Raw genomic sequence first — 21,100 nt, 5'->3', positions numbered from 1 at the left:
AGCATGTGGATAGAGCTCACCCCAGCAGGGAAAGCTCGGCCAAAACCAGCCAAGCATCCAACAGGAAAGCTTGGAATGAAAGCCCCCAGCATTATCCCATCGGATCCGGATGCATCAGGGCAGAGGGAGGCAGGGGTGGGCACAGAACTGGTGGGTTTGGGGTGGGAGCAAAGCACCAGGCTCAGAGATGGGGTTAGAATGCACCAGGGCCACGTGGTTATGGGGAACCCCAACCCATGCACCGTGGCTTTGGCCTTACCTGGAGAGCCAGGGCTAGGTTTGAAGCAGTGCTGAGCACCAGTTCAAACCAGTGAAGGGCTCCCAGCTGGAGACCTCCCACCAGCTCCTTCTGCACCCAAACTCCAAAGCAATAGCGGAGGGGAGGAAGCAAATCAGTGCTAAAGTCTCTCCTGCTGGGACCTGCCGGGGGCTCCTCCGCTCTGAAGGCCCTGTGGAAGGTGGGAACTGATGGTTTCTGGACTCCTGGCACGGTCCCTCTGAGCAAGAAGCTGAGCAGGGGCTTTGTCCTGTTGCCATCACCCAGTGGAGGGAGGAAGAGTGAGGAGGCTTGCTCTGAACTGCCCCGGTCTGACTGAGATCTGTCACAAAACCACCTCTGAGAGCTTCCTGACCATGGGCTTAGACCCGTGTGGCCAGGCAGGAGCGGTTTCCATCACCAGGGCAGATCTGAGCGGGATTTTCCTATTTCTAGGACTTTCAGAAGTCCTCAAATCCCAGCCCGGTTTGGGTTGAAGGGACCTTAAAGCTCCTCCAGCTCCAACCCCTGCCACAGGCAGGGACCCCTTCCATAGAGCAGCTTGCTCCAAGCCCCTGTGTCCACCCTGGCCTTGAACACTGCCAGGGATGGGGCAGCCACAGCTTCTCTGGGCACCCTGTGCCAGCGCCTCAGCACCCTCCCAGGGAAGAGCTTCTGCCTAAGAGCTCAGCTCAGTCTCCCCTCGGGCAGGTTCAAGCCATTCCCCTTGGCCTGTCCCTACAGGCCCTTGTCCCAAGCCCCTCTCCAGGTTTCCTGCATCCCCTTCAGGCACTGGAGCTGCTCTCAGGTCTCCCCTTCAGGAGCCTTCTCTTCTCCAGGCTGCCCCAGCCCAGCTCTCTCAGCCTGGCTCCAGAGCAGAGCTGCTCCAGCCCTCCCAGCAGCTCCATGGCCTCCTCTGGCCTCGCTCCAACAGCTCCACGTCCCTCTTGTGCTGCTGCCCCAGAGCTGGCTCAGGGCTGCAGGGGGGTCTCCCCTTCACGCAGCAGAGGGGGACAATGACCTCCCTCCACCTGCTGTCATCTCAGCAATCACAAAGTGGGTATCAGGGCTGAAATGGGCTTTCTCAGGTTGCCCAGTCCCTTCCCTTGCCAAAAGGGGGGGAAAGGGATTCCCTATGGGTGCCTCACGTCTGAAAGCCCACTGTCACTGTCAGAGGGAAGACCCCTGCTTGTAACAGCCTGAGGATCTCTGCGTTGTGACCACAGCCACGAGAAGCATCACTGTTCTTAACTGGCTTTGGTATCGCCTCCCACCCACTTCACATCTGGCCCAGGGCAGGCTGAAGACAAAGATAAGGCTCAAAAGAGAAATGAGCTCTGACAGCACCATGATTCAGCAACCAAACACTGAGCGGCTGCACCCGTAGGCATCTATCACCCCAGTCACCTCCAGCTCCAGACAGCAGCACGGAGGAGCTGTGCAGGGTGAAATGCGTGCAGACACAGGCAGTGAGCTCAGCGTGAGCAGGATCTGCAGCCCAAGCAGAACTATGTGCTCTGGCATACAGGAAAGAGCTTTTCCAGCAATCCCAGGGCTCCTGGGACCTCCGAGGCACCGCTGGTTTGCTCTGGTGCACATAAATCCAGGCGCTGGGTTTGATGCGAGCGAGCCCTGTGACTAACCCAAACTGCATCCTCTGCTCCTGCCAAGCCTTGGGATTTTCCACTGTGAAAGTTTCCACTGCTCCTCAATGCAACAACTGCAGCAAATCAGGAGAGATTGCACAGAATCTCACAGAAACCATGGAATGGGTTGGGATGAAGGGAGCTTAAAGCTCCTCCAGCCCCAACCCCTGCCACAGGCAGGGACCCCTTCCATAGAGCAGCTTGCTCCAAGCCCCTGTGTCCAACCTGGCCTTGAGCACTGCCAGGGATGGGGCAGCCACAGCTTCTCTGGGCACCCTGTGCCAGCGCCTCAGCACCCTCACAGGGAAGAGCTTCTGCCTAAGAGCTCAGCTCAGTCTAGTGCCAGCTTAAACCCAAATGTCCTTTCATTCCAGCCACCCTCCTCCTCTTTATGTGCTCTTTAACACACAGTACAATGCTGCAGGCCGTGGAAAAACGCAGCAGAAGGTGGTAATTCAGGGGGGGGTTCTATAGTGCCCCATTTTTCATGAGTCAAAGAGAACATTTCTTCTCCTTGCACTTCATTTCACCACGGTCTGCACCATCCTTCACCTAAACACCATCCATCTCCGCTTGTAGCTCCCTGAAACAGGACAAGAAACCACACAGCAGCATTAACACTCTTCAGACAGTCTCAAAACGCTTGGGGCTTGACACAGCCAAAAGGAATTCCTCCTCCAGCCCCCCCTTCCCAAGTGCTGCTGTCCCTGTTGTCACCTCTCAGCGCAGCCAGGACTATGGGAGCCCCTGCACGTCCTCTGTGTGAGCCAGGGCTGAGCTCAGCATGGAGCAATGTCACATTCAAGAGGCTGCTGAATTCTTTATTGTTTCCCACTCACTTCTCCAATGCTAACAACAAAACAGAATTCCAGGGAGCCCGGAGGATTCCGAAGCTGTCATTCACCTTCCAGTGGGGCTTCGATGGGATACAAAACACATCTGCTTCTCCATGGAGGGCTCGGGTGGTTTGAGAGCTCACAAAGAGGGAAAGCCAATGAAAGGGGGGAGAGGCAACGGCGAGGAGTTACCGCACTGAATCCCTCAAAGCCAGCTGCTCCAACATGACTTCAGCACGGAGGAATGTGGCTTGACCAAGACCATTCATGAGTATGACAACAGGCACATGCTTAACCAGCCCGTGAAGTGAGGCTCTGGACATAACACACGGCATTGTTTCATCTCTAACAGTTTGAGCACAGGGATCATCGGGAAAGGACCGGGGGTTTTGCCAATCTTCAGGATACAGCTTGGGAAAAGTGCTGTTTTGCACCTCAACTCCACGTAATCCATCAGCAACTAAACCGGGGTGGACATTACATCAAGGTGCTAGCAAAGCAATGCAGGAATTAACAGTGACTTACAGAGGGAAGTGCTGGGAGCCAACAATTGCTCTTTGAACACCTGAGTGCCGATGAGTGACGTGCCAGGAGAGAGGAGAGCCCTCTGGGATGAAGCTTGTCTCTAATCCAGGCATCTCCCACCCTGATGGGTCAGGGAAGGGATGCAGAGCAAGGCCACGACCGCTGTGCCCAGGGCTCACATGTGAATGAAGCAGAGGAGATGAGGGAGGCCTCCATCGGGGGAACACCAAAGCCCAACCAGGCTTTGCCAGCTCTTCACGCCATCTCCCTTCACCCCACCTGCACCTCTCAAAGGCCAAGAATTCATGACAGCTCTTGTCACAGGACGCAGACATCACAGCTCCCAGAATCAGGCCAACAACAGAACTCTGCCTCAGCAAACCAGTGTTAAACGCTGCTTCCATCATACAGCATCGAGGGGTAGGGACACGAGGCAAAAGAAAAAGGGATTTCAGACATCCACTGGCAAAACACTGAGGAAAACTGCTCCAAAACATGTCTGCTTGCTCTTCCAGTGATTGCTTTCAGCAACCTGGCAAACTGTCTGTGGATAATTGAACCCTGAAGCAAAGCTCTCCGTGCAGCTACGGCATTTACATGGGTATCCGGAAGGCAGGCAGCGAACTGGTCGAGGGTGACAGTGAAAACAAGGTCTTTCCTCCAATACTGGGGAGTATTGGAGCAATGCAGCAGCAGGACAGGCTCCAAACTCTTCCAGGGTTTTATTTCGTGAGCATCTTCCATTTCTCTCATCCAAAAGGTGCTGATCTCTGCTCAGTTGTGTGCAGCAGCGCAAAGGAGGGAAGCAGAAACACATTCCAGGCCTGTTGAGCATGTTGTTAGTGCTGCTCTTGGGTCTTCCCCATAAACACAGGTCCAGAGGCTCCTGCCTGTTATCTTCTGCAGCAGATGGACTTATCCAGGATGTCTTTCTCAGCAAGAACTTGAAATGAGTTATGAAGAAAGCTGTAAGACTCCGGAACGGAGCTCAGGGTCCCCCCTCATCTTTTTGGTTTACAGGCCCATCCAGCCTTGCTCAGGAGACAGCATCTGGGCTCTTCCTGCAGCCTAACCCATAAGGTTGGCACTGGTGAGGCAAAACCTGAGCTCCCAATGAAGCCAATTCCTTGTTGCTTTAGGGGAAATAGATGTGTGTATAAAAAGCAAACCTAAGGGGCACTTCAAAGACGATGAAACAATTCCATGGAGAAATCCTGAAGCCTTTTGGCTACGCTGCAATGCCCTCGATGGATCTGGACTGCCAACAGCCCCTTTGCAGTTGGGTCCAAGAAAGCCTGAGAATTGATGGAGTTATGATCAACTACTTGGGATTTCAGGAGCTCTTTCCTTGTGGCAGCAGAGGGGAGCCCACTTCTGAGGGCCTGAAGAGCTTCTCATGGCCTTCAGTTCACGCTGCTTCCCAGCAAGGAAGTCCCTAAACATTTACACGTTCTGGAGAACTAGTTCTAAGGGGGATGGATCTCACACCAACTTCTCACTGCCGCTGAACTGGAGAGATGAAAGGATATGGATACATCACAGTGGCCTCTGGTGCAGTTTATTTACAACAGGACTCAGTGCTGGAGAACACCAGGGTATTAACAAGCAGGAAACACACTAGGAGGGGAAAAAGGAGAGTGGAAGAGAAATCACACGTTAAAACCAAGGTATTCTCTGCAGATTGACTCTGCAACAGCCTAAATTCAGCTGGTAAACAAGGCCAAAAGACGTCTATCATGCAGAACAGAACCAGCATTAATGCACTCAACGGTAACTTGTAAGCTACATAAGCAGTGAGAAGCACAAAAGCTTGGTATGTGGCTTAAAGCACACTCAAGCCACCTCCCTTCCTCCAAGCCTCTTGCTTTAAAGCTGTTTTTGCTAAAACCATAATAGCAGGAGCAGCAGATTAGACCCTCAAGACAGCACAGGCTGTGGAGATTCAACATTACACTGCAGCCCTTTGGTCTTATCCCTCCCCTCACCATTTACACACCAACCTACACCATATCCTTGCACTGCTTTAAAATACGCAGCCCAGAGTCCTGCATTTCCACTGTTTCACCCCCAAGGGCACAGGATAAAGGGGGATAAAAGGAAGAGATCACCCAGCAACACCTCTTTAGCGTTGCCAGTCCTACAGCAGCACACGTTTTGGGGCTTTTGTTGAGGGCTTCTTAGCTAAAAGCAGGAAGATTTCTCAGGAATGCTTAAGAAACTGCTTAAAAACCTGCTTATTTTACCATTCAGCTGAAAGATGATCCCAAAGCAGACCTGCACCTTCTGAGCTTGGTTTATTTATTAGTTTAGGGTGTGTAACTAAGACTTTGGGTGTTTTTCCAATCAATCTTATCAGTCACAACCTCCTTTCACCGTTGTGGCTGCTGGCAGAGACCTGGCTTCCCCAGTTCACTCTGATATGAAAACACATGAGGAAGTCTGCAAAGCGAAGCACATCCTTTACTCATCTAATCCCATCAGTATTTCTTGGCCAGTGCGGTGCAAGTTGTTTCCAAAACACAGGGCCTTGATTATTTAAGTAAAATATTATTTAAGCTAAATACCATAAAACTTATAATTCTGCCTTTTGGCAGGCTAAGAAGAAAGGTATCAGAATGGGAGGATTCATTGCTCCCATCCAAGGAAGGAGGTTTCATTAAGACAAGTTAGTACGTGAGAAGTTTAAAGAGAATGTGATCTTCAAATCATACAGTCGTAGAATGGTTTGGGTTGGAAGGGACCTTAAAGCTCATTCAGTTCCAACTCCCTGCCATGGGCAGGGACACCCTGGGTGTCCCAAGCCCCTCTCCAGCTTTCCTGCAGCCCCTTCAGGCACTGGAGCTGCTCTCAGGTCTCCCCTTCAGGAGCCTTCTCTTCTCCAGGCTCACCCAGCCCAGCTCTCTCAGCCTGGCTCCAGAGCAGAGCTGCTCCAGCCCTCGCAGCAGCTCCATGGCCTCCTCTGGCCTCGCTCCAACAGCTCCACGTCCCTCTTGTGCTGCTGCCCCAGAGCTGGATCAGGGCTGCAGGGGGGTTCTCCCCTTCACACAGCAGAGGGGCAGGATCCCCTCCCTGAGCTGCTGCTCACACTCTGGGGGTGCAGCCCAGCACACGGGGGGGTTCTGGGCTCAAGTGCACACTGAAGCTGGGTCATGGGGAGCTCCTCCTCACCCAGCACCCCAAGTCCTTCTCCTCAGGCTGCTCCATTCAGTCTCCCCCAGCCTGGGTTTGTGCTGGGATTGCCCTCACCCATGTGCAGGACCCTGCACTAATGTCCCTGCATTACTGGCTGTGACTCAAAGCTGTTTGGTTACATGTGCTTTTAGCGTCGTGCTAGAACTCCAGCCTCCCACACCGAGAGCCAAACACACAGGCAGTAAGAGCCCAGCTCTGCCCAAGGACTGCACAGCTCTAGCACACACAGAGCCTTACCACTGGAATCCACCGATGGGCTCTGTAAACCTGTGACGGATCAGGAACGTCGCAACAGCTTCAGCAACCTGAGGAAAGGGGAAGGATATGGGTCAGACTTAAAAGGGACATGAAGATAACAAGAAACCCAGGTGGTTTTCAAAGCCTGAAGCATTTCCAACAACAGATCGTGCCCTCAGGTCCTCTTGCTGAATCAAGTTTGCCCCTTTAAGGTTAAGGGCTCTGTATAACATGCTTTTATAGAAGAAACCAAAAGGAACTACATGCTTCCAGCCTTACTCTGACACTGATCTCACAATCTGACCAAACTCTTTCTCCACCTCTTTCAGTAATTCTTACAACAATGCCTAAGTTTAGCAGGGGAAAAAGGATGTGGTGAGATCATGAAGCAAGTTATTCCCATAAAGGAGAAATCCTGACAGTAATAACATTGCTTAGAATGTATATTAAAAAGAAAAACAATCTAAGAACTTCATATGTTTAGATAAAAAACCCTATTTCAGACCGGTGAAGCACAGAAAGGCTGAGTTTTACCCTCACAGTGGTCAGTGCAGAACAAGCCTTAAAACCAGATGTGTTTCCAACCACAGGCTCCATCAGCTGTACCACATTGCTACTTCTGTCATAGAACCATGGACTGGTTTGGGTTGAAGGGACCTTAAAGCTCTTCTAGCTCCAACCCCTGCCACGAGCAGGGACCCCTTCCATAGAGCAGCTTGCTCCAAGCCCCTGTGTCCAACCTGGCCTTGAACACTGCCAGGGATGGGGCAGCCACAGCTTCTCTGGGCACCCTGTGCCAGTGCCTCACCACTCTCCAATAGCCAGTTGCCAATGGCCAGTTATGATGTGCCAAAAACTGCCCCCGAGGTAAAATCTCTGCATCATAGTAAGGCACAGACCCCACTTGCATTTAAGCTGTGAAGACCATGACTTTTCTAGCTTCAACCCCCCAGTGGTGCTGCTCACCTTGTCTGGAGCATCTTCATGGACTGCATGGCCACACTGTGGGAGGACCTGCATCTGAAACTTCCCTGTGGATCAAGAGAGTAGTCACTGGAGCTGCTGTTTAAATGACCTTGATTTCTGACAGCAATGGTTTAGACAAGCAGTTTGTGTGTACACAGGAAACATCACACACTACACCCTTAACAGCACTCTGAATTTAGGAACTCTTCTAAAACAGATTCTTTAGCAACAAACCTCACTAGATCTCACTATATCATGTGTGAAGAGGGAGCAGGGAAAGCACAGAAGTCCAGAGCAGATTATATAGTACACACAGCAGTTTCCAAAGCCAGAATCAGCTGCTTAATTCATAGAATCACAGAATGGTTTGGGTTGGAAGGGCCTTAAACAGAAGGAAGCCCTCATGATCATTCTGATCCAAGAGAAGTGTGGCAGCTCCATGTCTGGAGCTGAACACTAGACTCAATGAGAACCATGGCAACAGCCCTTCCCAACTCCTGATGCAGCCTTTCCCTTCTCAACTTCCCCACTTGCCCTACAACCACAGACACTTTGGGATGGATGAATTCATGTGCACTTGTTTTGATACAGACTGCAGCTGGTGAGAGGCCATTCCAGCTCTACCTCCTGTATGTACCTATAGCAACAAGCTACCCCCCAAAAAGAGCACTACCATAAGATAGAGTAACAGTATTAAATATTTACCTTGCATCTGTCCAATTGTTAGATCTTTATCCAGCCTGTCAACACCTACAATCAAATAAAGAGATGGATTGGAAATATGACTGTCTAAGCAGAGCTTTACTCTTTACTTTGACAGAGGGATTTAACAGAAGAAACATCCCTGACACCTACCATAAGGACACTTCCCTGCTGCACCTCAAGAGAGTAAAGTGACAGGGAAAAATCCCAGTCCAAAATGCAAGAAAACATCCCTCCTTACAATTTAAAAGGGTATTTGTCTTGGTTACACACTGTATTTCCTATTAAGGCACAAAAAGGGGTCTATCCCTGGCTGCAGAACATCAAAAACTTGGCTTTCAGTTGAAATAAAGTTCAAATCATGCCCTGATAGTAACGGAGGCTGAAGGGCAGCTGGGATCTGTCCTGTTTGCCCCTCTTCCACATCATAGAACAAACCCACCCCTCCAACAGCAGCCATACACAGTATGGCATTACATGCTAGTTTGATATTAGAGGTTCTGTACTAATTCCAGGTTGGCATGGATTAAATGGATGGTTTTACAGTTGAAGATACGTAGAGAAGCCAAGGTGGAACAGAGAGGTCTGGTGTTCTTGGAAAAAGGCATAAGCCAAACCCTATTCCCTGAAATCCAAGCAGGACATCAGTGAAGCCAACAGCCACTGAAGCTGAGCAGGACTGGAAGAGCCACGTACCAGCTAAAAGCAAGAGCTTTGGCGTTGGGCAGCTCAGGAAGAGGTTTGACAAGCCCCTGAACCAGCCATCCCAGTACTTCTCTGTTTTTGCCAGTTCGATCCGCCACGTGTATAAGTGCTCCTTCTTTGTCTGCAGGGAGGAAAAAGACAGAGCTCTGCATTAGGCATCACTAAAGCAGCTGAGATAAATGAACTGGAGGGCCACTTGGAAGTACATCTAGGAAATAACTGGCTCCCTCTGGTGGAGGTGATTCCAAGGGGATGAGCCTCCTTGCTCCTAAATTCCTCCCCAAATGAAGCCAAAGTACACGAGTAGGGAACAAGAAAGTCAGCAGGACCCACACCTACAGATCAAGAGAACGCTGAAGTATTCAAGGTGCTCAATTTGCTTGGTTTTACTGGCACAAATAGCTTGCAAATGGTCTGAACGTTCACACTTGGCTCTCAGGTGACACAGAAATACAAGGGGCTAAGCTGGCTCCAGTGATTTTCCTTGAGGAATTTACATTCCTGGGTTGCAATCATCTGGATGAGCTCCTGAATGCTCCCGTGCCTTGGAAGTGAACAAAAACAGCACAAAGACTCAGAACAGAGCATTTCCCATTCAGGCCAGAAGCCTTATTTCAGGAGACACACATTAAACCTGTGAGCAGCTCAGGGAAGGAAACCAAACCCAGGTTTTCAGGTAACAGTCCAAGATAGAACTGGTGGCACGAGATGAAGGAGGAAAACAACATTCCCAGTATAAAGTTTTCAGTCCCTGGAGTTGGCCCCTTTTATATTAGGATGATCTGGATCACTACTGGTGGCTGCTCTTCATGGGAACATTGTGCAAACACAGCTGAAAACACAGCAAGAAACTGCCTACCTCTGTGTCATCTTCTTTCTTCCTTTTGTTGACAGAGCCTCCCCCTTCCTCATTCTCTTCCTCCTCCTCCTCCTCTTCAATAATACCCTCCACTATGGCTTTAGGACATTCAGGGCTTGCAGCCCCTTCACACCTGGGAAATAAAACCAGAAAATGATTCCCTGCCAAACAGAGCAGGTTTCAATGTGAAGTGTTCAGCAATTTCTCAGATAGTGGCTGAAAAAGTGTTTTCAAGCTTAAAAGTAGCTTTGGATGGAAGACACAGTCATGAGCAGCCATGGGACCAAGTGCCTGTGCAGCATGTGTATCCCAGAGCAATTATCAATGCAAACAGAGGCAGAAAGTGGTCAAACAATCAACAACTGCTTTACTACATGGAGTATGAGGTATTTGTAAAGGCTTTGGATATATCAAGGATTAGAGTGGTACAACCAGGTTACTCAGATCCTCACAACCCACCCCAGATCACTCCCCAAATGCAACAGGTAAATAAAGCATTACTAAAAGGGAGCAAGAGTCCATACCCAGAAGGTCAGTTTGATTTAGGACAGGATTTCTGAGAAGGCATCAGACTGACACTTGTTTCTTAATGTGTGCAGAAACCCAGACAACCCAAGGAATGCACAACCAGCAGCAGTTAAAACATGGCTCTAGGTGGATTTTTGCTGCTGCTGGCATCAGCTGTGATCAAATGGTAAGAAATCTGTATTTGCTAAAAGAAATCTCCCCTTTCAAGTGCATTTGTGGCATTGCAGACCAGAAAAGATGATTCTAAGAGGTTTAAATACCAAAACCAAACCAAAAACCACCTACTGTTTGACTTGACCGACCATAGACACTCTGGCAGATTCAAGGTTTCTTATCTGTCCACTTTTTACACTAGGGAAGAAATAAAACTAAAATCACAAGAAGGGCACAAATAGTTACAAAAATAGGAACTCTCTGGCTCAGAAATAGGAGTAAAACCCTTCTGCAGCTCATTATTTCCCCAAAACATCCCATTCTCAGCCATTTGCAGTGGCTCATGCTACACACTGACCTACCTGAACCCTCACTGTCACTGTAACTGTGGATTTAAAAGCACTGGTGGGGTAACACTGAAATAGGGTTGTACCCATTTCATTGCAGGGGACAGGGAGAAGTCAGAAACAACGTGGGTATTTGGGAGCAGATATGGGCTTGCTGTAGGCCAACTTACAAATGTAACCATAAAACCTCTCCCTTTCACACTCAGCTGCCAAATGTAAAAGTAATTCTTGCTGAATCCTGTTTTTACACATGGGAACAATGTCTCAAGCTTCTTCTGTAAGAGCTGGGACACTTACAAGGAAGCTGCAATTCATATCATGAGGCTTTCCATCAGTTGAAACTCTTAAGAGGATCCTTCCCCAGTGCCCAGCCAACTCTCCTGGGAAATTAATGACAGGCTGAGAGAGCTGGGCTGGGGCAGCCTGGAGAAGAGAAGGCTCCTGAAGGGGAGACCTGAGAGCAGCTCCAGTGCCTGAAGGGGCTGCAGGAAACCCAGAGAGGGGCTTGGGACAAGGGCCTGTAGGGCCAGGCCAAGGGGAATGGCTTGAACCTGCCCGAGGGGAGACTGAGCTGAGCTCTTAGGCAGAAGCTCTTCCCTGGGAGGGTGCTGAGGCGCTGGCACAGGGTGCCCAGAGAAGCTGTGGCTGCCCCATCCCTGGCAGTGTTCAAGGCCAGGTTGGACACAGGGGCTTGGAGCAAGCTGCTCTAGTGGAAGGGGTCCCTGCCTGTGACAGGGGTTGGAACTGGATGAGCTTTAAGTTCCCTTCAACCCAAACCAGTCTGGGATTCCATGATTTTGGGGACTACATAAGCTCATGCATTACCTCCACTCAATGGCATTCTCCAGTGACTTGAATGTTTTGGGACGACTCCTTAAGAAGTTCTGCATGCTGTTCAGTGCATCCATGGCTGTACCTAAAACCAAGTATTGTAACTTTATGGCATCTGATGAAATTATTGCCACATCCCTCTACAGAGAACTGGCTCCCAGGGAACACTCTCAGAGAGAGCTGGAGCTCACTGGGGATTTAATGCTGTTAAGGAAAGCACAACTCAGTACTCCTAAGCCCAAAGTCATACCTGCTCCCACATTAGGAAATTAATATTTGAAGAGATAGGACATTCAGATGATAAGAGAAGGCAATAATCACTAACCATACACCATGCATCCTATCAAAAGCCACCCTCCTCCCCTCTAACAAGAAAGCATTGCAAAGAAATTACAGGGAAAACAGCAAACTGTGTCTGCCTGGGAAAAGCAAAAGGAAGTGTGACAGCAGAAACACTTTTGTGTAGGATGGACTCAGCACTGGATTAAAACTGGGCAAAACCTTCTGGATTTGGGCATGAAAGACCTGCGTGGAAGACAGAACCCCATCCAAAGGGACACAACCCCATCCCAGGGAACAGAACCCCATCCCAGGGGACAGAACCCCATCCAATGGGCCAGAACCCCATCCAAAGGGCCAGAACCCCGTCCCAGGGGACAGAACCCCATCCAAAGGGCCAGAACCCCATCCCAGGGCACAGAATCCCATCCCAGGGGACAGAACCCCATCCAATGGGACAGAACCCCATCCCAGGGCACAGAATCCCATCCCAGGGGACAGAACCCCATCCAATGGGACAGAACCCCATCCCAGGGCACAGACCCCCATCCCAGGACACAGAACCCCATCCAATGGGACAGAACCCCATCCCAGGGCACAGACCCCCATCCCAGGGCACAGACCCCCATCCCAGGACACAGAACCCCATCCAATGGGACACAGAACCCCATCCAAAGGGACAGAAAGCCATCCCAGGACACAGACCCCCATCCCAGGGCACAGACCCACATCCAAAGGGCCAGAACCCCATCCCAGGGCACAGAACCCCATCCCAGGGCACAGAACCCCATCCAAAGGGACAGAACCCCATCCCAGGGCACAGACCCCCATCCCAGAGGACAGACCCCATCCCAGGACACAGACCCCCATCCCAGGGGACAGACCCCATCCCAGGACACAGACCCCCATCCCAGGACACAGAACCCCATCCCAGGGCACAGACCCCCATCCCAGGGCACAGACCCCCATCCCAGGGCACAGAACCCCATCCCAGGGCACAGAACCCCATCCCAGGGCACAGACCCCCATCCCAGGGCACAGACCCCCATCCCAGGGCACAGACCCCCATCCAAAGGGCCAGACCCCCATCCCAGGGCACAGACCCCCATCCCAGGACACAGAACCCCATCCCAGGGCACAGACCCCCATCCCAGGGCACAGACCCCCATCCCAGGGCACAGACCCCCATCCCAGGGCACAGACCCCCATCCCAGGGCACAGACCCCCATCCCAGGGCACAGACCCCCATCCCAGGGCACAGAACCCCATCCCAGGGCACAGACCCCCATCCCAGGACACAGACCCCCATCCCAGGGCACAGACCCCCATCCCAGGGGACACACACTCACCTTCCACCACATCGATCATGCAGAGCCCCAGTAAACTCGGCACCAGGTTTGCGACTGCCGTGTGCACGGCGATGGCCCCCCCCATGCTGTGCCCGATGAGCATGATGGGGGGCGGGAGGTCCCCATACAGAGCTTCCACCACGTTGCCAACATCTCTGCCAAATGAGACCACACAGTAGTTGGTGCCTGTATCCTGAGGTATTCCTGAAGAGTTGTATGGCAGGAGGAGATAGTACAGACCCAAGACCCGTTTCCAGCTCTCCGTATGCTCTAACCCACAGGTAACAGACAAATTTATTCTCTGACCACTAGATAAGCTTTAAAGTCCTTTCCAACCCCAACCACTCCATGAGTCTATGATTTAATCTAGGTACCAATACAGGAAATCATTCAAGCCAATACTGCTCCTGAACAAGCACATCATTTCTGCTTTTACTAAAGGAAAATGCTCATTTAAGTGCCTTTTAATAAAAGAAAAAGCAAGATCCTGCCCTGGGTTGGGGTACAGGTATAGCTGCAGGCTGGGCAGAGAAGTGATTTAGAGAAGCCCTGAGGAGGAGGAAGTGGGCCCAGAACCTCGCTATGTGCTGGGCTGCATCCCCAGCATGAGCAGCAGGTGATCCTGCCCCTCTGCTCTGGTGAGACCCCACTTGCAGCACTGGGTGCAGTTCTGGGGTCCCCAACATCAGAAGGACATGGAGCTGTTGGAGCAAGTCCAGAGGAGGCCACGAGGATGAGCAGGGGCTGGAGCAGCTCCTGTATGGAGCCAGGCTGAGAACACTGGGGCTGTTGAGCCTGGAGAAGAGAAGCTGCGTGGAGACCTCAGAGCAGCTTCCAGTGTGTGAAGGGGGCTACAAGGATGCTGGGGAGGGACTCTTCATCAAGGACTGCAGTGATAGGACAAGGGGTGATGGGTTCAAACTGAAACAGGGGAAGTTCAGGTTGGAGATAAGGCAGAAGCTCTTCCCTGGGAGGGTGCTGAGGTGCTGGAATGGGTTGCCCAAGGAAGCTGTGAATGCTCCATCCCTGGCAGTGTTCAAGGCCACGTCAGACAGAGCCTTGGGTGCCATGGTTTAGTGTGAGGTGTCCCTGCCCATGGCAGGGGGGTTGGAACTGGATGATCTTGAGGTCCTTTCCAACCTAAACCATTCTATGATTCTGTGACTGACAGAGCACTGTAGTTTAAGACATCCAAATTTGCTTTCCTGCCTAAAAGCATTCAGAGACAGGAGACCTGAGCAGTACTGCAACTGGAAAATGAGTCAAAAACCCAAGGATGACCAGTTTGTTTGCTCTGTCAGAGAAAATTCCTTGAGGATTTGAGAAGAAAAATGAAACCCAACTATAATTTAAGGCTCCTATTTAAAGTCAGGGATAGCTCTCAAGATCATTGCTAAAAGGAGAGAATGCTTTAAAATCAAAAGGAACTTGTTCTCCCCCAAGTAGTTTTGCTTCAGATCTAAAAAATTCTCATCATTCCATACAGTGTTTCCTCAGGACAACACCACATCAGGATCTCACAAGCCACAAGCAGTAGCAATAAGGTACACAATGGAAGTCAGAATCCATTTCACACATGGCCTCCCCTCAACAAACCAAGTGGATTTGTTCATTGGAAGGTTACAAAATCCTTCATGATTTAATTGTTTCATAGCCAAGAGTCTCTTTGTATCAACTATGGACATAACAATGAGTTTAACAGTGGGGATTTGCTTTTCTTACAGCTTTGTCAAGAGGGAGATTTGCATCCCAAAGCAGGTCATGGCAGCCTGAAAGAGCAACTCCCTCCATGCTTTAAAGTCTCAGTCTGTGCCCCACACTTTGGGGGTGACACCAAACTGGTGATTTCAAGCTAAAATGCTCCAATTGGTTATGTCCAAGGAAAGAAATCCCCTTCTGCTGGTGTTACAGCATGTTGCAGCTTTAAAGTGTTCACTGCAGTGAAGCCACTGATCTTTAAAGTGAGTTTAAAACCTGGAGAACAACTCAGTTGGGAATCTGACTTAGCTGGAAGAGATCTAATTCCAAACAGATTTAAACTGTCCCAAAATGGAAGGAGAAGAAGGGATAACTACCAGACTCATGTGAAATGAAACCACCTTCCAGCTCTCTGAACAGAGGCTGTGTGTCCTCAAGCAGTTTACTGCTCTCAATAGATGAAGGTTTGTGAACAGAGAAACACTAAAGAGAGCATCAGCATCCTTACTTTGACATAGTCTCTGCAGACAGATCTTCAGGATTCCTCACTTTGGTTTCTCCTGAAAGAACAAGCAAAAGTCAAGTTCACACAAGCTGGAAACCTTCAGAACCCCTCAGGATTTAGAGCAGAAACTGCACAAAGCTTTTTGGCACAGTTACTAAGAGCAAGGCTACTACAGTTAACATGAATAATGAAGAACTCCAGAGTTACCAGAACAGTTGGAAACACTCCCCATAATGTTCCATATTTGCAGAGTACCTTAAAACTAAAGAACAGAGCTTATTTCTAATGGTAAAGATCAGCTATGGGTTATGAAACACGAAGGAAGGGCTTGGTAGCACTATGTGAGAAGGAACAAGTCCACCACTGCCTCACACAAAGGCACGGGGAGTCTCAGTTCTGGCACGTGAGGATGGATAGCTGCAGAGCTCCCTTTTCCATCCCTGCTTTGGTATAAACACTGAGATGCCTTAAGGATGCTTTTTAAGTCCTTTTAGCAGGGATTTGTTACATCTTCTTTAAAATAGGAGAGTGTGGAACATGCTTTTTGTGATTTTGGTTTGATTTCTTCCACTTACCATGCCCTCGGAGATCTAAAGCCACAATCCTGCACTGAATCCTGTTAATGATTGCAGCCTGCAAGAGGGGACAAAGAGGATGTCATTTGCAAAGTGCCACCCCCTCAGCTACAACAGGCTTAACAACAGCAAGCACAGCCCGAAACAGCAGCAAAGGTGACAAAACCCCTTCTACAGTCCGGGTGGCTGAACCTGGATTGCACAAGGTGTCACAAGAAGCAAGCACGAATATTCTGTATGAACTACCCTTAATACACCAAAGCTTCATCCTTTCTATCTGAGGACATTTATTCCATGGTGCATAAGACATTAGGAGTGTTTCCTAGGGTAATGGATTCAAGTTCTGTGGCACCTCTGCAAACCGAAGTGCAGCAGTGGGATCAGACACCAAAGTAATGCCTCCCCTTCCACACGCCTGACAAAGCTAAGTCTTGGCTGTACAGCAGGGATGAAGATGAAGTAGCAAAGATTCCATTTGCTCTCAAAGAACAGAATTTTACAGTGAGGTTGAAGTGAACAACAACTGGTCAGTCCAAAGGGACTGGGGGGGACAAGTGAGGGATCTTTTTAAAGTAAGGGAGGGCTGCAATAAGATTATGCTCTATTTGAGCCCAACAGCTCCAGTTCTGTAAGTTATTTCAGGCATCACAGTGATTAAGTGTTGAAAGGCAGGTTTCTATGTTAAGGAATCATTGATTATTTAAACAACAGCCCTGCAGGAGTGGGGGAATTTCACAGAAGAAACCAAGTTTGGGTTGGAGGGGACCTTAAAGCTCCTCCAGCTCCAACCCCTGCCACGGGCAGGGACCCCTTCCACTGGAGCAGCTTGCTCCAAGCCCCTGTGTCCAACCTGCCCTTGAACACTGCCAGGGATGGGGCAGCCACAGCTTCTCTGGGCACCCTGTGCCAGCGCCTCAGCACCCTCACAGGGAAGAGCTTCTGCCTAAGAGCTCAGCTCAGTCTCCCCTGGGGCAGGTTAAAGCCATTCCCCTTGGCCTGGCCCTACAGGCCCTTGTCCCAAGCCCCTCTCCAGCTTTCCTGCAGCCCCTTCAGGCACTGGAGCTGCTCTCAGGTCTCCCCTTCAGGAGCCTTCTCTTCTCCAGGCTGCCCCAGCCCAGCTCTCTCAGCCTGGCTCCAGAGCAGAGCTGCTCCAGCCCTCGCAGCAGCTCCGTGGCCTCCTCTGGCCTCACTCCAACACCATGCAGGATGTTACCAGGCCAATAAGCAAAAGCAGAAAGGAGCACACTGCTCCTGCAGGCTGTTATTTTATTTATCAATGGTTACTCACAATATTCCCCAATGTGGATTTCTTCCTGTTTTTTTTAGGGGAAAGGTTTGATCAGGGTTTTTTTTTTTAACATTTGGCTCTTCCCAAACATTTAACACTTGATTGCCTGGGGCAAGCTTTCATTTCAAGATGCACAAAGCAAGTAATTCTATAGCAGCCACGCAAAGGCATGAGCTAATTGTGGCAGCTTCCTCCTGCAGATGCAGTCTCAAGTGTGAGATGTAAATCTATGTGAATCCTGCTTGTGATCTCTGTTAATTGCTATAACAACATATAGTAACATATAAAGCCAATACAGTGTGATGACTGCAATCACTCTGCTAGATTCAACTCTAGGGGGTTTAAAATGCCAACATAGTATTGGTGTTGCTATTGCAAATAGAGCTCTACAAAGGGTGGAAGCGACTTTTAAGAAGCCTCTTCCTTAACTAAGGAATAGGTGATTTCATGCCTCTGCCTCTAAGAGCAATGACCTTCACTGCATAACAAAAGCACTAAACTAGAAGAGTAAAAGGCATCCAACCAACTAGTGAGCTACAAGCAAGTACCTACAGGCTTAAGCCTTAAATCTCCAGTTTACTAAAAGTCCAACAGTTTCAGGAGACCCAGATCTGCAGCAGTCTCCAGTTCAGGTAAAGTTAAAAATGAACTGTAATTTGGGTACTATTCAAGACCACAATTACAGCCCAGTTGGCAAAGTATTTTTCTAATGTGTCTTATATTATAAGGTGGTTTATGATTACACCAGGATTACTCAGGAATCACGTGGGGAAATCAAGAGCAGTCACTAGTGACCCTTGTGAAATGTTCATGCTTGTAACTCATTTGAATCTCTGCTTAAAGACTAAGTCATGTCCAGCCCAATGACCCAGCCAGAAGCATGGGGTAGATACAGAGACTTCAGTCACTACTCCGTGGAAGTCATCCTAGAGCATCATGCTGTTGAGAAGAGTCCCTGTATTAATAAGGTCCCAAATAAAAATCACACCCTGCAAGTGATTTTACTTTACTTGTCATCCTTCAGAGGTTTTCTTCCTTAACTCCTGTCATTTTCCAAAGAGAATGGAGTGGGACAGATGTTTGTTTGGCCAGTCCTCACACTCACTCCCTTACTGACACCATCTCAGAGTTGCTTGAGCACCAAAGGAGATTCCTTGACATGACAAACAGGGCTTCAACACACAAAGATAGGATTATGATGAGATAAAGCTGCTGGAATTTCACTGGTAGTCATGAAAAAGCAGCCTTCTGGAAAATAAATGGGTATGGTACATAGAGAAATGCCTTGGAAATTCACAGGAGCTATTTAGAAGACCTGAATCAGGTGCAAAACAGATCATAAGAGAGCTTCTGAACTGATTCTGCTGTGTTTAACATACCCGAGAGGTGAGTTGCCTTCCACATTAACATGACTATATTCACACAAATACATACTTGCATAAAGCAGCAGGTTACTTACAGTAAATACAGCCCAGGAAAGAGCAGAATGGCCTCCACCATGTAAGAGCAGCAGGACAGGCCCCTCCAATCCACTCTTGTAAATTCGAAAAGTGTATGAACAGTTAAGGACATTCCACAGAGTTACCTCAAGTCACTCTGCTGAGTCTATTTTAGAGTCCCCAGTACCCAACAGGGGTTTGTTTCCACCCTTGTGCACCCAAGGCTTGATATAACAAGAGGAAACGGCCTCAAGATGCACCAGGGCAGGTTTAGATGGAGCTCAGGAACAATTCCTGCCCCAGAGGGTGCTCAGGCATTGGAACAGGCTGCCCAGGGCAGGGCTGCAGTCACCAGCCCTGCAAGTGTTCACACCCCATGGAGACGAGGCCTCAGTGCCATGGGGCAGTGGTGGCCTTGGCACTGATGGGGAATGGTTGGCCTGGATAATCTTAAAGGTCTTTTCCAACCCAGTTCATTCTATGGTTCTATGATTTTTCCTCTTATCAACAGGCATGTGCAAGCACAACCGAGACAAAATGTAACTTGATTTAAGCTTTAAGAGTTGTTTTCCTGCTGCCCAGGTCTCCTCTTCCATGTAATCCTCCCTGAATGATCTTTAAGGTCTCTTCCAACCCAAACCATTCTGTGACTCCATGAAAAACTAAAAGAAAAAGCAAACCATGACCAACACTTTGGAGCATGTTTTGATTTGGTGTAACTCCTTATTACTTCCAAGGAAAACTGCCAGATAAGCCAGGAAATGAGATTTTTAAGGCAATGTAATTACTCTCTGGAACACACACAGCAAAGATGCTTCACCAGAGCAGCTAAAATCCCTTACAGTATATATTTAGATGGAGAAAAATCAGTTGAACAATCACTAAAACCAATGTCACCTAGGGAAAGGCACAGAACTGGAAGTCATGAGATGTGTGTTCAGTGCCCAGGACTGTGACCAACAGATCAGACAAGACGTTTCACCTCCCTCCACTGCTCTCCTGCTCTTGGGGTGAACAAAAGCATCCTGCTGAACCCAACCCTGCTTGCTGCTGTTACTGACGAGGCTGTTCATTGGTTTTCTGCAGTTCCCTTTGGATCTGCTTTTGCCAAACAGTTCATGCAGGTGTTCCCTGTGGCATTTCAGTTACGCTGTGTCAGCTTAAGCAGTTTCTTCAGCTGGGGTCTGTCCACATGAGATGTGATGGAATGGCAGCAGGTAGCTGGGCAGACCAGTGGGAACCAGCTCCACTTATGAAGTCAGTACACATCTGTCCATAACCTTTCATACAAGAGCTCGAGCTTCTGTTAAAGGGAGCTGAATAAATCCCAAACAACTAAGATTTGCTTAAACCTGGGATGCTTATGGACATCACCTACGCAAATAGGTCCATTATCCTTTCCATTTTACTACTTATGAAGCCTCAGGCGTGTGCACAGCATTTACATCAGAAGCAGACATGGTGCAAAACATGGAGAATTAATGGGATTAACTGGAAAAATGCCTCTCGTTGACAGAAAATAATGACAAACTGAGCAAAACAACATGGAGAGAGAATTGTCTCGTCTCAAATATGCTGCTGGCATTAGAGACTCAATTCTAAATTGACTGGCATTTGGAGGAAAATAGCTTGGAAGTTTACTCTTCCTAATGGCCAAGCTAGAATATGCATGCTTAAAAAGGATGCAACTATTAAAACTACAAGGCTGTGTTATTTAAACACAGATTACAATGGTTTCATGTTGCAATTAGGTCAAGAGACCTGGAAGTACCTCTCAAACCTGCTTTTGCCAGAGCTGTAGGCAAAGGTAAGACTGATGGGAAGCCTTGTCCCAGCACCTGCTCACACTATGCTTGTTGGGAAGCTCCCAGGTAGCAAATGGGATGGACACAACAGCAATTTGAGCACCTAAGAGAGGATGACTGCTATTAACTGGATTAAACTACAACTGAAGAGTAACAAAGAGTCAGCTTGAAAAGAAGTATAGAAGAAATATGAATGTTTGCAAAAGGAGAAGAGACCTTGGAGATGAAACCACTGCAGTCATAATTGGTTTGATGCTGCCAGAAGACCCTATTATGGCATAAACTCCTCCACCTTGGTCAGAGCAAGAAGTTTCCCAGTCTGCACACAAGCCAGTGGACTGACAATTTGAGGTGCAAGAAGGAGGGACCCACAGCTCAG

General features: G+C 49.1%; 1 protein-coding gene across 1 annotated transcript in view; it reads right to left on the bottom strand.

The window, feature by feature from the left end:
* Window positions 1-2,709: 2,709 nt before the first annotated feature.
* The window catches only part of PPME1 (protein phosphatase methylesterase 1), a 34,805-nt gene continuing 16,414 nt past the window's right edge, over window positions 2,710-21,100 (bottom strand). Inside the window, exons 3-14 of the mRNA XM_062630419.1 lie at window positions 18,937-19,029; window positions 16,190-16,247; window positions 15,618-15,669; window positions 13,412-13,566; window positions 11,778-11,868; window positions 10,738-10,803; window positions 9,925-10,057; window positions 9,057-9,186; window positions 8,364-8,408; window positions 7,659-7,723; window positions 6,693-6,760; window positions 2,710-4,880 (exon numbers count right to left, since the gene is read on the bottom strand). Of these exons, the coding sequence (XP_062486403.1) occupies window positions 4,862-4,880; window positions 6,693-6,760; window positions 7,659-7,723; window positions 8,364-8,408; window positions 9,057-9,186; window positions 9,925-10,057; window positions 10,738-10,803; window positions 11,778-11,868; window positions 13,412-13,566; window positions 15,618-15,669; window positions 16,190-16,247; window positions 18,937-19,029 (975 nt within the window). The 3' untranslated portion in view covers window positions 2,710-4,861. The remainder of the gene's footprint in view (window positions 4,881-6,692; window positions 6,761-7,658; window positions 7,724-8,363; window positions 8,409-9,056; window positions 9,187-9,924; window positions 10,058-10,737; window positions 10,804-11,777; window positions 11,869-13,411; window positions 13,567-15,617; window positions 15,670-16,189; window positions 16,248-18,936; window positions 19,030-21,100) is intronic.

Source organism: Pezoporus occidentalis, unplaced genomic scaffold (genome assembly GCF_034315485.1).
Source record: "Pezoporus occidentalis ecotype Australia unplaced genomic scaffold, CSIRO_AGI_Poc_V1 ctg350, whole genome shotgun sequence".
Taxonomy (NCBI): domain Eukaryota; kingdom Metazoa; phylum Chordata; class Aves; order Psittaciformes; family Psittacidae; genus Pezoporus; species Pezoporus occidentalis.
This window is presented reverse-complemented; position numbering and strand designations above follow the sequence as displayed.